The sequence below is a fragment of the Pagrus pagrus genome (genome assembly GCF_965226575.1).
Source record: "Pagrus pagrus genome assembly, chromosome: 13".
In the NCBI taxonomy this organism is placed as follows: domain Eukaryota; kingdom Metazoa; phylum Chordata; class Actinopteri; order Spariformes; family Sparidae; genus Pagrus; species Pagrus pagrus.
Genome location: NC_140197.1, coordinates 18,598,350 through 18,612,734, shown reverse-complemented (window position 1 = coordinate 18,612,734; position 14,385 = coordinate 18,598,350). Strand labels below are relative to the sequence as shown.

General features: G+C 43.5%; 2 protein-coding genes across 2 annotated transcripts; both read right to left on the bottom strand.

Annotated features, from left to right (window-relative positions):
* Positions 1–206: 206 nt before the first annotated feature.
* uqcrc2a (ubiquinol-cytochrome c reductase core protein 2a) lies at positions 207–5,380 on the bottom strand. The gene is made up of 14 exons (XM_084370550.1): positions 5,264–5,380; positions 3,876–3,977; positions 3,615–3,764; positions 3,323–3,387; positions 3,148–3,204; positions 2,901–3,025; positions 2,624–2,721; positions 2,449–2,506; positions 1,994–2,089; positions 1,707–1,906; positions 1,496–1,576; positions 1,312–1,388; positions 1,059–1,212; positions 207–538 (listed from the first exon to the last, which is right to left on the bottom strand). The coding sequence occupies exons 1-14, from the start codon at positions 5,294–5,296 to the stop codon at positions 455–457; spliced, it is 1,380 nt and encodes a 459-aa protein (XP_084226676.1). The 5' UTR covers positions 5,297–5,380; the 3' UTR covers positions 207–454.
* A 1,572-nt stretch (positions 5,381–6,952) lies between these two features.
* On the bottom strand, positions 6,953–13,656 carry LOC311267866 (kelch-like protein 24). Its single transcript, XM_084371112.1, has 12 exons — positions 13,302–13,656; positions 12,879–13,185; positions 12,359–12,493; positions 12,084–12,275; positions 10,924–11,067; positions 9,891–10,077; positions 9,430–9,576; positions 9,189–9,317; positions 8,414–8,590; positions 8,171–8,317; positions 7,910–8,075; positions 6,953–7,811 (listed from the first exon to the last, which is right to left on the bottom strand). The coding sequence occupies exons 2-12, from the start codon at positions 13,161–13,163 to the stop codon at positions 7,655–7,657; spliced, it is 1,866 nt and encodes a 621-aa protein (XP_084227238.1). The 5' UTR covers positions 13,164–13,185; positions 13,302–13,656; the 3' UTR covers positions 6,953–7,654.
* Positions 13,657–14,385: the final 729 nt, after the last annotated feature.

Sequence of the window (14,385 nt, the reverse complement as noted above, 5' to 3'; positions counted from 1 at the left end):
GATGTTCTTTGGACTAAAGGCAACTTTCAGTCCTTCATTACGTCTGTGCTTTTGGATCCCCCTATTGGTTGATGAATGGAACAATAAGATCTAAAAATACCTGCTGCTTGAGCAGCCTTTTTAACCACCACACTCCTGACACAGCACTAAAACCTACAGTAACTCTGGATTCACTCCAAGATACAAAGTCAAGCACCAACCAGAGGTGGTTTATGTCATTACTTTAATTTACATAGATATACAGTTAAATCGACAAAAAAACAAAAGAAGAATTGCATTATGGTTCTCCGGCTCCCCGTTGTGGTGCTTACAGTTACTGCAGGACAGATTACAGATGATTGTTGACATCAAATGAATTGTTGCAGGAGGCTGTGGCTCTGAGGTCCTCTTTTCCTATTTAAGCAGCCTGGCACAGCATGCCCAAGTTAAAATCACCAGTTCTCATACTTGAGTTTCATACTTCATCCACAAACGGTGTATTCTTGAGGTGTCCACTAGCTGCCATGGTCTTGTTGCCATCCACAAATTTTTTGGCAGCCTGTTAATAAAGGACAGAGGGTTAATCAAATGTTACATTAAAACAAGTGTACTGATCGATTCAACAACAGATTCTTCAGATCTCAAACATTTCTGTTCGAGGATCGATTCTCATATCAAAAGATTAACATCTAAACTCTTCTACTACTTCTCCTTACGCCTGTCATAAGTCATATGCGAACTATGGCTCTATAAATGCATGAGGTGCCACTGACATGGAGTTGGCATTAATCATGGCTCGTGCAGACCTTTTTTCAGTTCTCAGATTAGCAACAGCGCTGTACGTGATTTGTGTGGGAGGACTGTGCGGTAGCGTGGCAACACCACAAACATTGTGAAACATCTGAGATTTAATCACAATACAGAAAATGACGAGGCTTTGCAGCCGCAGTTCAAGTTCAAAGTTAAATAAAAGTTTAGTATGTGAAAAACTTAAAGCTGTATTAATTGAATTTGTGTGGTGTGACAGAAACTGAGTTTGTGATGATTCAAGGGTGACATATTGTACAGAAGGCCCTCACCTTGACCACATCGTCATGGGTGACGGCATCCATAGCCTGGATGATAGCGTCAGGGGGCAGGTACGCTGCGGTGGTCAGAGCCTGAGCACCGATCTCCTCCAACAGGGCGTCAGAGCTCTCAAGTGACATCAAGTACTCTGTTTTCACCTGGGTCCTGCACATAGAAGAGATATTAGAACACAATCAGCATGGCAGGTCGAGTTGAGCTCCATCACTGACATCTGTGTCATCTAACGTTACTCAGTGATCTCACTTGGCTCTGGTGACGTCGGCCTCTGATACGTTTCCCTCAGCCACACCTCTCATTTGAGCAATGGCAGCTTGGATCACCTACAAAGAGGACGACGACAAGCAAGAGTTAAGTGAAATTTAGATTCTGGCACCTTTGCACATTTTATATGAAGTGAAAGTTGTCTTGGAGTAAACTTGACAATCACCTCTCCTGCAGAGTCAGCTTGTGCAATGGTATAGACGCCGAATAGGCCGGAGTCAGAGTATGTGGCATTGAAGGCTGAGGCCTGAAAGACAGCCAGAGGTCATCTCACATTAGGAGGCAAACGTGTTTATAACAAATACAATACGCTGTCCTGCATTAAAAAAACTAAATAAAAAAATGATGCCAAAGAATAAATTAACTTTTAAACTCACATCGAAGGGCTGTGTGGTAGCTTTGGCAATACCCTGGCTCAATTTGCTAGTGAGGTTGGCTCCCCTCTTTACATGTGGCCCAGCTCCCAGGACCCTTTGCAGAACGCTGAAGGCATTAGCCTCCGCGCTACCTGCCACACCGCCCTCGCAGGCAATAAGTGCATGAACCAGGTCGTCGTTGTTCTGGATGCGCATCTCACCTACGCACAAACACACAATAGCATCATGAGGATGACACATTCATAAAATCGAAGAGCGTGATGTCGTTATTAAACATGAGTTTTTACCTCCACGGTACAGAGCCTTGGCCACTGGTGCTCCAGCACCACTGCGGGCACTAAGAAGCCCCTCGCCCACTTGCCTCAGGACAGAGTGCTTCACGCCTGCATGCATAAATCAGACAACACTTGCATGAACATTAAGTGGAGCCTCTTCATGAAGTGAAAAACATCACACATTCCTAGGATAGGAACCTCCAAAAGAGTGCGACATGTCAACATTGAGGCGTGCCAACACTTGCAGAGTCAGTCGTATGTTCAAAAATCAACACATAACAAAACCATTGGTTCAAAGCATCGACTTAGTGTCTCTGCGTCTTTGGGCAGACCCCAAATGACTTTTGACACACATTTTACTCACATCAATGAGACTTGCAATGACTAATCATTAGCAAAACGAAGCCTTGAAATGCAAAGCTCGAAGGGAAAGGAGAGCCCCTGCGACGAAGCTAGCGGACACTCACCTACTCCTACAAGAGCCATTCTGCCAGTGATGAAATTGTCCTCAACAAACGAATGCAGCTACGAGGGGAGGGTAAGCAGGAGGAGAGGTGTGTAAGAGCTACGTACAGACTAACACAGAATGACTTGACTGTTTTCGTACTGATGTTGGGAAACAAAACAAATAAATGTCCTTACGTGGTTATTGTTGATCTGTCCGACCATGTAGTCAGGGCAGTACAGAGAGTTGGTCAGGGCGTTCTTGTACGCCGCCTCATGCAACTTCTCAACTACACCTGCAGGTGAAAACAGAAAAGAACCTGAGTTACGGAAAGCTTAATGTGACATCGTTAAACCTCCTTTGAAGTCGCAATGATGTGAACACTAGAGCGTCTTTAGCTTCAGTACTGACATGATGCCACACTGACAAAAAAATCAAGTCATTAGGAGCTGAACTGTTGTTTCTGGTACTAACCTATCTGAGGACTCTGCTGAGCCAGAGCCTTGTCAATCTTCACCCGGGGAGTCAGGTCGGACACCTCCCACGGCCGGAACTCCTGAGCTGCGGTCACGTCGACCAAATACTCCATTAATGTATCTCTGAACACACACATAGATGAAATACACACACTGAAGCATCGAAGTGACCTCATGACCTGAAGTTGAAACAGGAGTAAGTAAAAACAACATTGCAGTCTTGACATAAAGACGGCAGCACTTACACGTGATCTCTCAGGCACTCCATGGAGTAGACCATCGTCTCTCTCGATGATGTCACACTGCAGATAAAACATGACGACACAGTTGGTTCAGAGTGGTGGCATGCCGCTACACTTGTATTTATTTATAGCGGGAGAAGACTGTCAGCATGTGTACGTGCAGAGTTTCCTCACTGACCTCAGGCTGCCCCCCAGAGCTTCCACACCGCGACAGAGCTTGAAGGCAGACGCACCCTTACTAGTCTACAAAACAGCAAGCGTTACAATGAGATCCAGCATGCTGGTGTCATAGCACTACAAACAAAAGTGACAGCCGACTGTCCTTAACTATGTCGTAGACTCGTAACGCATATCATAAAGAGCTTAAAACTGCAACAAAGACAGAAGTCTAAGTTTTATCATGAGGAATCTCAGCAATATTTATTTAAATTCACAACACAAACTGCCCTCAAGGTACCAGCGATAATTACCAGGTTTGCTGCCAGTCGTAGCACATGAGAGACGCCCTGGTTCTCCACAGTCTCATAGCGACTTCCCGCTTTCACAAACACACCAATGTTGGACAGGGGCGAGTAGTTCTCCAGTGACGCTATCACAAGACCGTTTGGAAGCTTGGACACCTGAAGGAACAGAGGAAAATGTTAAAGGAAACCCGCAATCAAACTCAAACGTGCATATTTTTTCTCTTTTAATCACCACGTTGAGTCCGATAAGATGAGAGCAGCACCCACCTGGACATTTTGGGGAGGGAGAGGTGCAGCCGAGGGCAGTTTGCGGCCTGCGAGGGGTTCAGTCAGAGATGCACTCCTCCTGGCTGCAGCATAGCAACGTTTCTGTGGGAAAGTGACGACACTGAATTTAAGATAAGTTACGTCTTCTAGCAGCTGTTTAAAATCTCTTCTTTGGTGGAAATAGGCAACAAGAGCAATATGTGGCAGACCCTGCCACCTCTCTAGCTTCAAATAGTGTTCTGGGGACCTTATTTTTCTCTGAGAACAGCTTATTCACTTATGGAAAAGATAAATATTTCTTAGTCTATATTATTACCTCATTAATATTGTAAATATTAAAATTCTGAGTTTGAATTTCATCTCCAAAGAAGACAAAGTGCACCTTTACACTTTCTCTCACATGCTGAAGTGGTTGGTGTGAGATATTATGTTCCTTTTATCTTTGCATTTTTACCAATAAATGATTAGATTACATGCCTCTTCTGTTGTTTAAAAGCTATTCACATAAAAGAAAGAAAAATAACTCACTTTACAAGATGTAACAAGAGCAGCTGTAACTGTAAACACAGGGCTCTTGAGCCAAAATAAACATAATTCTCCAACTATTGATCTGGATTATCAATTCAACCCCAAAATGTTCTATTACGATACAAAACAAGTCTCTAAAGTTGATTAGGTTTGATAGTTTCACTTGTAAATAACTCAAAACAAGGCTTTTCTGTTAATCAACCAGCACAGTAATGATTTCATTTAATCTTAATTTAAGGTGTATGCATCTGATCACTTCCCTGTCACAAACAGTGGATTGGGCTGGGTCGGACTGAGGTGTCCTGAAGTGACCCAGGGTGCAAATTTAGTACATACAGGCAACAAACACACCTTACGTCTCCTGTCGACAAAGCCCACAGCTACTGTATCAGGTTATGAGTAAAATATATGGAAATCATCACGTTATAATTAGCTTAGGGATGCTGTTCGTTTCAAGACACCTCGACCCAAAAACTTGTGATACACGAGTTCAGAGATGACCTTCAGGTTGCATTCAGCTGAGCCAAGAACCACAAGAAGCTAAGACTAGCGGCGAAGCTAAGCCCAATAAACAGGCTGTTTTACTGCACTAGTACCTCGTGTTATCATTCACTGTGTGTCAATGATTCGGGGAGAAGGTGTCACTTAACTCTGCTGTAAAACAGCACAAGCAAGCTGAGCTAATGTTAGGTAGACCTGCATTAGGTAACGTTAGCCACCTAGCAAGCTAACTAGCCGGTAGGCTAACTAAAGCTAAATGCGGTTTCACTTTTCAAGCAGATCGACGATCACAGCGAGCAGAGTTTAGGTCCTGTCAGGTCACACAGCTCAGGTCAAACCGAGAGGACGACAAGACTCACGGGGATATTGTTCAGGGAACGGATTCCTCTCATGACTCCAGACTCTCCTTCAGCCGCTACAGAAAGACAGATACAGCGGCGGGCTGACGTATTACCCACAATCCACCCCACCGTGAAGCCGCACCAAAGATGATGTAGCGTGTCAAGATAAATCATATCCCAAACCAACATAAACTCTTTGTTTTGTGGTCAATAAACACTTTGTCACCTAACCATGTCGGTTTATTATGGAAGCTCATTACTGCCGAGAAAAACAAACAAACGAACGAACAAACGAACAAACAAACAAACTACAACAACAAAAAAGAATTAGACATGGGATCCGGCTAATACAGTTGATTGTTTTCCATTAACACACAAGCATTATTCCCTGAGAAATTAATGAAAACTCAGAAAATATCTCAACATCAAAGAAAGTGAGAAAAAAAAATCCTGATTCCGTTTTTCTGATCTGGATCCACATCAAAAGTTAATGGGGTCTAATCTGGGCCAGGATCCGTCCTCCATCCGAGTTTAATGAAAATCCATTCAGTAGTTTTTTTGTAATCCTGCTGACAAACCAACCACCCAAAAAAGTGACCCAGGAGAAAACATAATTATGTATGGAAGCCCTAAAGGGCCATGCATTCATACATTTTATTTCCTCTGTTTTCCCGTGATAACGAGTTAATTTCATTTGTTTTCTAGAGATCTCAAGTTATTATCTCGAAATAACAACTGCCGTTTTCCCAGAGATAACAGGATCATTTTCTCGAGATCCCAAGATAACGAAACTTTGTTTTCCCGAGATAACGATATAATTAATTTGAGATCTTGAGAAAACTAAACGATAGTGTAGTATTGCAGGAAACATCATTCAGTGTAGCAATGTCAGAGGAGCAGGAGCATATCGATCACCGCGTCACATATCTTCTCAATCAAGGCCTGACACAGGCTGAAATAGCATTATGCCTTGCTATTACAGATAATATACACATTAGCGTGCATTAAATCTAAAAAGACGGTTAGCAAGGCTTCAGCTATATTGGCGGCGCAATGTAAGTGAGCCCGATGTCGTCGTTAACTACATAGCTGACCAGCTACAAGGTCTCGGGCATCTCCATAATCTCAGGCCTATCATATCACAGTCATTATCTCAAGATGTCGAATTAATTATATCGCTATCTCGGGAAAACAAAGTTTCGTTATCTCGAGAAAATTATACCGTTATCTTGGGAAACCGGCAGTTGTTATTTCGAGATAATAAATCGAGATCTCGAGAAAACAAATGAAATTAACTCGTTATCACGGGAAAACGGAGGAAATAAAATGTATGAATGCAAGTAATTAGGTTTTTTACAGAATACAACTATGAAATATTGAGTATATGTATATAGTCACAATTTTGACTTTTACATATATATACACATACATACATATAAATATATACATACATACACATATATATATATACACACATACATACATATGCATATATATGTACATACACATACATACCGTTTAAACATTTTGTATGACTAGGCAAAGTTTAAACAAATAAAACCACTAAACATTCTTTGAAGGTTGGAACTGAACACAAACAAAACCATTGTTAGTGTGGAACTTAAGTTCATTACGTCATAATAATCATGTTTCTAAACCATGTGTTGTTGTTTTCAGGCATCGTCTGAAACGGGAAAGAAACACAGGTTTACGTTAAAGAATTAAACATCTTTATTAGAACCCAACTCCATTTAAAAGTCACTAAAATGCATGGCGCACACTACATTACAAAAATATACTCGACATAATAACAGGTAGTAAAGACAATCATTCAGAACTTACAAAGTTTAAATACAAAAAACACTGCTCACGTATAGACACTTTTTTCACAGGTAACCTTCGAAAATATTCACAATGCGAGTCTTTGGCCCGTTGAGCATCTTTTCACAGAGCGAAATGTTGACTATATTTTTTTTTTTAAAAACATCATTCTCACAGCTAGTCAAACCCCAATAAATACACCAAATAATAATGATACAAAAATACACTATGTTGGCAGGGAAAATCTTCACAGATTTGAGGTGCTCGGACATTAAAACAGTACCCTAAACACGTTCACATCATACAGACAGTGTTTAGATTGCTGACTGAGTCGTCAATCAGTCAGTCAATCACTTGAGACTCATGTACAACGCTTCCTTTGCAACAACGATGAGTGAAACCGGGTTTTCAAGCAGTCACCGATTATGATCAGCTAATTTTTGCCGACAGCTCAAACAGTGTCGTGCCAGTTCCAGGCATCTCTTCTCAGTCTGCTGTTCTCCACAGCTCTGAGCTTTGTAGTGCACCGTCTCCCAGTGAGGGTGCGAATAATAACTTGGACAGATTCCCTCTGCCAGACGCCCTCGCTCAATTGTCATTTGGCGTCCCGGGACAGCTGCTCATGTGAATGTCCTTCCTCAGCTGGAGAGACACGCAGCTGAGCCAGCTGCGACTCGTGGGCATCTCCCCGACGATCTCCCACATGTCCGTCTCGTCACAGTACCTCTCGATAGTGTCATGATATCTGCAAGTGAACGGCAATCAGGATTAAATAGCTGTAAATTCAACATGCCACATTTTGTGTGCCCAGCTTTTCTTAATTTTCCCAGATTAGCCTCGCACCTGTCCCAGCCTTCTTCTCCTCCCAGGACGTAAATCTTTCCGTCCACCACAGCAGCACCGGGCCGGTAGCGTCGCTCTTTCATTGGGGCGCACATGGTCCACTGGTTGGTTTTGGGATTGTAACACTCCACCTTATCTGTGTTCTCCGTCGAGGCATGCCATCCACCTGTGAGAACGAACGCAAGATTTAACATCCAATGCTCGATTTCATTAGAGAGGCTGTTGTGTTCTCTGTTACGTGCTATAAAGTTTGTTACATACCTATGACATAAAGCTTTCCTTTCAGCGTACATGCTGCTGAACCAGAGCGAGCAATCTGCATGGGCGCAACCTCTGTCCATACAGAGGTTTTAGGGTTGTAGACCTGAGCGAGGTCCGTGCCGTCGCCGTCTTCTAGTACTGCACCACCTACAAGGACACGAGAAACAAGAAAAAATATATAATCAAAAAACGTTAATCCTAATCTAAAGAGAAACCTGCATGTGTGTAGTCTGTGTTTCCTACCAGTAACATAGAGCAATCCGTCCAGGGCCACCACAGCAGGACTCGTGACGGCCATCTTCACAGATTCAGTAAACTGCCAGGAGTTGGTGTGAGGGTTGTAACACTCCACTGAGTCCAGGCGAGAGCGTCCCTCCCAACCTCCCACCGCATACACGAAGCCGTCCAGCATCACCAGGCCTGAGGAGAGAGTGAAGTGAAGAAGATTAAACACGTCACTAATGATTACAACTTTTTACAACTTCGAGACCTTAAAAAAGGTGCTATATGTAAGAACTGACCACCTGTTGAACTCATACTCAAACCAGTAGGGGGTAGCACATTACCAGAGTAACCACTATCTGCTGCTAACTGTAGCTTCCATTAGCTTATTAGCTCAGTTAGCCATGCACCTAGTGGGCCTGACCGGGTGAAAAATGTTTTTTCAACAAATGTTGACTTTACAATTGCATTATTGGAAATGTTTAGAGCACATGTGTTGGAAACAATCCTATGCATCCACAACTGTAATCTAATTCTACAACTGAAAAAATAAATGTTGAACCCTGAAGCTGGTTCTCGTACTCGAACCTCATACTAGAGCCTTAAACGTTATGACCATTTCAGGCAATGGAAAACCTCTTGTTATTGCTATAACCACAAGAGGCTAAAGACAAACATTTAAGACAGAGATTCATTTTATTTGACAGCTTAGAGTACTTCAAATGAGCAGATGGTGGAAAGGCAATTTGGAGTACTTTGTAGTGAGGTTAATATTTAGTGCATGAGACTGCCTCACCTAACTCGGAGCGAGCCACATTCATGGGAGCCATCTCGATCCAGGAGTCGAAGCAGGGGTCATAGCGCCACATCTCCCTGCTGGCCGAGCCATCGGGAAACTCTCCTCCTGCCAAATATAGAGTGGAGTCTGCAGAGACAGAGGAGGAGGAGGAGGAGGATGGAAAGAGACACGTCACTTCAGAGAAGACACAGTATGGGAGCGTGATTATTTTAATCTGAATCCTGTAGTGTCTCCTCACCCGACACGACCAGTCCGTGTTTGCTCACAGCAAAGGGCAGGCAGGCCAGATTCTTCCACTGATTGGTCACAGGATCGAAGCTCTCGACGCTGCGCAGCACCACCTTGTCATCCTCGCCGCCAACTGTCACTATCACTTCGGCTGTCCCTGTTGCCATGGCAACAGGAGTAGAGGAACAGAGGAGGTGTGAGGTTGAGCAAGATAGAGGCTGTGAATGATGATTATTTTCCTAATTGATCCTCCTTTAGCTGATTGTTTTGGCCACAAAATGTCAGAAGAAAAAAAAACCCCACAATTTCTCAAAGCTCAAGTTGATGTACTCAAATGTCTTGATTTAATAATAGAAGAAGAAAACCCATGAAATCTCACATTTGATAAGCTGGAATGTGTGAAAAGGTATAATGAAAATACATGCAATTGCATCTCAGTTGATATGAACATGCAGGCGTGAGTGTGTTCACCTGTGGACCTGCGTGGCCTCGCTCTGGGGCAGTAGAGCTCTCCACGGCGGTCCTTCAGCAGCAGGTAGTCCTTGGCCTCGGAGATGAGCCTCTGGCAGCTCTGGTTCTCCTTCACCACATCCAGAGACTCGATCACATCGTGGAGGTAGTAGGGGCTGATGAGAGGCAGCCGGATGTGCTCAAGAACCTTTGAGGATCAAATGGAAGGAGAGAAATCTGATGTATTACGACTGTATGTGTCGAATTTAAGTATATAATTCAAACTCAATTTAGCACTTCTTGTTCGAAAGGCACAGGGCTCGGACAAAAGTACAAAAGCCTTGTTTTCCCCAGATCCTTTAAAGCAACAGTTTGATTTTTTTTTTTTTGGATATACACTTATTCGCTGAGTTTTAGAATAAATGTTATCTTAGCTTAGCACAAAGACTGGAAACAGGCAGAAACAGCTCACCTGGACTAAAGTCACTTCCTGGAGTCTCTAAAGTCCTTATACGTATCGACGTCTCACCTAACTTCCAGCAAGAATGTGAAGAAGCAAAATTCCCAAATTGTTGAACTAGTCCTTTAATATTGTAGAGTACTGGGTATAACTTTGTTGAGTTAAGAGTCTGCTGCAATCCTCTGTGGCAGGATATGTTTGTAATTTATTTAGATTGCGTTTCTTTATCTCCACCTTGAGAAAAACAAGGCTTCAACCAACCAGATAAATTAAGATAAAACTGCAAATATCAAACGAAAATGAAAACAAACAGAGCAGCGGTGGGGTGGAGAGGTGCTCTGGGAGGTAAAGAGGACTCCTTTTACATGGGGCCCACTGTCTCTTAATCTCTATGTAGTAGTGTCTGGCAGTGGTGGCACATAATCCTTGATTTACGGCTGTTTTACAGCCTAACAGCTGCTGAGTTGAAGGCTCTTTTACACTGCACCTTTAACCCCAAATGTGCAGTTCTGCGGGATATGCTTTGGATTACAGTAGCACGAGGACTGATAGAAAAGAAGAAAGAGAGAAGTACCCGGGCTCGGGGAAACTGACCTTTTCAAAGCTCTGTTTGCGAGAGAGACATTTATTCAACCACAACATGGCCGCCTCAAACACCATCTCTTCTTTAGGCACGTTGAGAAAGTCGCTGGCGAGGATTTCTGTCAGTTTGTCCACACACAGAGACAGGAACTCCTCCTGTAGAGTAAATAAAAATAAAAACAATGAAGTGCACATGACAGCGTACTCTACCTGTCGTGTAAACAGACTATCCGTGGAGTTAATCACTTGTAACGGTTTAACGGGTGACAGACAGGTAAGATTATCTTTGTTAAGCCCCTTTCACACATGAGAAACACAACACTGCCAGGGGCAATTAAGGGTATCATGCTCTTTTCTAAGACCACCTTGAAAACATTTTATTGATGGTTTAATCAAAAAATACCATAGCACAATATGCATTATTTAAGTCTTTATACTCTTTAAACTGTGGAGTCCCTCCCTGTAGTAGTTGGGGTTGTATTATGACATCATTCATATCAGCAACCATCTTGGTTTTTCAGGTATTTAATCTAAGCTTGCAACTAAAGCGAAAGATGAATTATTTTTTATTCTGTGTATTGAATATCAGCCGATGCATTGGTATCGGTATACGTAGGTACTTGGCCCAAAAATCCGGTATCATTAAAGACGAGCTCTAATGTTTTGTCCAACCATCAGTCCAAACCTAAAAATATCTAACTTACTTTGATAAATGTTTAACACAGAGTAAAGCAGCAAATAGCTCACATTTTAGAAGCCGTTTCGTCATTCGTTGCTTGATAAATGACATACACCTACTGACTAATTCACTGGATTCGCCAAAAACAGACATTCCCATAAGGCTATTTAAGCTATAAACTGTTTCCCAAAAGCAACATTATGTAACTTTTTGACCTTAAAATAACAGATTCAAAATCTTGTTGATGGTACAGTGTCTGATAATAGGGTGATGGGAATGGTGTCTCAGTCTCAGCCTTTACTGCACATTTATTCCTGTTAATAATCATTCAGATAATTAGTTAAGAAGAACAATTAAATTGTGTTATTGGGTGCACCTAAATGAAAAAGTTAAGTCAACTAGTGAATCCACTGTTAAAAGCTAGTCAGTAAATTCTGACGTAACGACAACCGTGGATATAACCTAATAACACGCGGCTCCATCAGCCTCTCACCTGCTGATGAACACTGTTGAAGTGCTCGAGGATGTAGTCCATGCTGCGTTTCTCCAGCACCTTACAAGAATGGGCCTCGGCAAAACAGTGAATCCCCACACAGTTCATCTCGTCCATCTGACGCTCCATGAATCGACAACAGGCCTCTCTCACAGCCATCACGTCCAGCAGATTGGCTGCTGCCAGCAGAGCCTGCATCACATCACATCAGTTTTCAGCACACATCCTCCTCGGGTTGGGTGGCAGCGGAGAAGAAAAGGCGAGAGATTCTTTACCTGCACGTTTGCTTTGGAGATGTAGACCTCGGATGTGTAGGCATAGCTCACCAGCATGCCAATCATCTGAGGCTCGACTCCATTGATGGCAACCCGCTCCTGCTTGGACTCGATCAGGTCAGTGGAGAACATTGCCTGAGGAGATGAATGAGACATCTCAGTCATTTGAGCTTACGAGCCTGGACCCCTTGTGGATGTCACAGACAGGGATATGTAATCACTTTTATAAAAACAATTTGGGAACGTTTTGCACCACAGCAGACATCAAACTTAGACACCAACATATTATAGGTCGAAGCAGCCACATCAACTACAGCCAACAACAGCAAGCGGAAGAGGGAGAAAAATTCCCAAGATTCCCTCCAAAAATCGCTCAATTTTGTGAGTTGTTGAGTTAGGAGAAACTTTATAAAGTGTGTGAAGCTCTGTTTCTGACAAATTCTTAATTATTTGGGTCTCCTTGTAAATTCGGCATAGTTTTCCCGCATCCATTGTCACAGGGATAACTTTTAAGGTTTACCTGGAAGTAGGAGCTGAAGGAGGCGAGCACGATGCGATGGCAGGGAAACTCCTGTCCTCCACAGCACAGGGTCACATCACAGAAGGCGTTGTTGAGCCGCAGGCTGTTCAGGCCCTGCAGGACAGTGTTGGGGTGCCTGGCCTCCACGAACAGGTAGTCCTCGCTGCTCAGAGGGGCTGCAGGAGCGGCGGCGGCGGTGGAGGCGGCGCTGGGGTCCTCCTGGACCGGGAAGGTGACGTTCATAGTGGACGGCAGCCCGGCGTTGACGGCAATGATTTCAGCCATGTCTCACTGTTGCAGGGCAACTCTGCGAAGCAAAACAAGACAGTTGAGCAACTTTAAGACGATGAATACTCCCTTCAGGTGACAACACTGAGTTGAAAAGAAGCTAGTCGAAGTAGCTGTCAGTAAGCTAGCTCTTACAAGCCTTCATTGAAGAGATACGTTTTGTAAAGGAGCAACAGGAGGAGCTGAGATTGTCTATTAGCTCACTAATGAGGCTTAGCTCTCGTGTAGCAACTTGGCGGCGCAGACGAGCAGCTTTCCCGTCGAAGTCAAGCTATTCCGAGGTTTTCAGGTGGTTACATACCGCGGACAGACAGGTGAGAGTGAACGCTCGGCAGCTGTAACAGTGACACATATTACCTGTCAGACATAATCGTGACCGCTACAGTGCGAACACGCTCCCCCACATCTCAGCCCAGCGTCACACTGGGATCAACGGCAATTAACGCCTCTCACCGGAAGCTCCTCCCACCTGCGCGGCACAGGTCAAGAGACGTCACCTCCGAGTACTTCCGGCTTCGCTTTTAGACAGCTTTTTAATGGAATGTGTGGGAGTCACTTGTAGTCACTGACTGGACAGTGATGGAGGAGGTACTCATATTTTCTACTTAAGTATAATATACTATACAACAGTCAAAGTTGATGGACAGTGTTTCCCAGATGTCGAACTTTTGATTTGAAGATGCAGACCACATTATCATCACCATCTTGTTGCTGCTGCTTACATACACCCTGATGCAGATTCAAAAAGATCCACTATGTGTTTATGCTTATTTGTATATATATTCTGTAATTTGTGTAGCATGAAGGTGTTTACAAACTTTCATTTCTTTATGCTACCCTGTGTTGTTACTTGTAGTTCCTAAAGTCTCCAAAAGTAGAATGGGAGCCAGAGCCTTCAGTTATCAAGCTCCTCTTCTGTGGAACCATCTTCCTGTTTTGGTCCGGGAGGCGGACACCCTCTCTACCTTTAAGAGTAGACTTAAGACCTTCCTCTTCGATAGAGCTTATAGTTAGGGCTGGTCCAGGACAGGCCCAGGCCTGTCCTGGACCAGCTCTTAGTTATGCTGCTATAGGCCTAGTCCGGGGGACAATGACACACTGAGCTTCTCTCTCCTCCCCTCTCCTCTCCTCTCCATCTGTATACATTATGCCTGTATACATGCCCCATCTCTGCATGTCACTGACTTGCTTCTTCCCCGGAGTCCTTGTGCTTTCTAGT

Bases quoted from the DNA above. Each gene is read 5' to 3' on its own strand.
- uqcrc2a (XM_084370550.1), bottom strand. From the start codon at position 5,296: ATGAGAGGAATCCGTTCCCTGAACAATATCCCC. The intron at 1,907-1,993 runs GTAAAAACTCAT...GTTTGTGCGTAG, and splicing joins CAAGGCTCTGTACCGTGGAG to GTGAGATGCGCATCCAGAAC. The intron at 1,389-1,495 runs GTGATTGTCAAG...TCCTCTTTGTAG, and splicing joins AAGCTGACTCTGCAGGAGAG to GTGATCCAAGCTGCCATTGC.
- LOC311267866 (XM_084371112.1), bottom strand. From the start codon at position 13,163: ATGGCTGAAATCATTGCCGTCAACGCCGGGCTGCCGTCCACTATGAAC. The intron at 8,591-9,188 runs GTGAGGCAGTCT...CTCTCTCCTCAG, and splicing joins TGTGGCTCGCTCCGAGTTAG to GCCTGGTGATGCTGGACGGC. The intron at 8,076-8,170 runs GTATGTAACAAA...TCGTTCTCACAG, and splicing joins AGGAAAGCTTTATGTCATAG to GTGGATGGCATGCCTCGACG.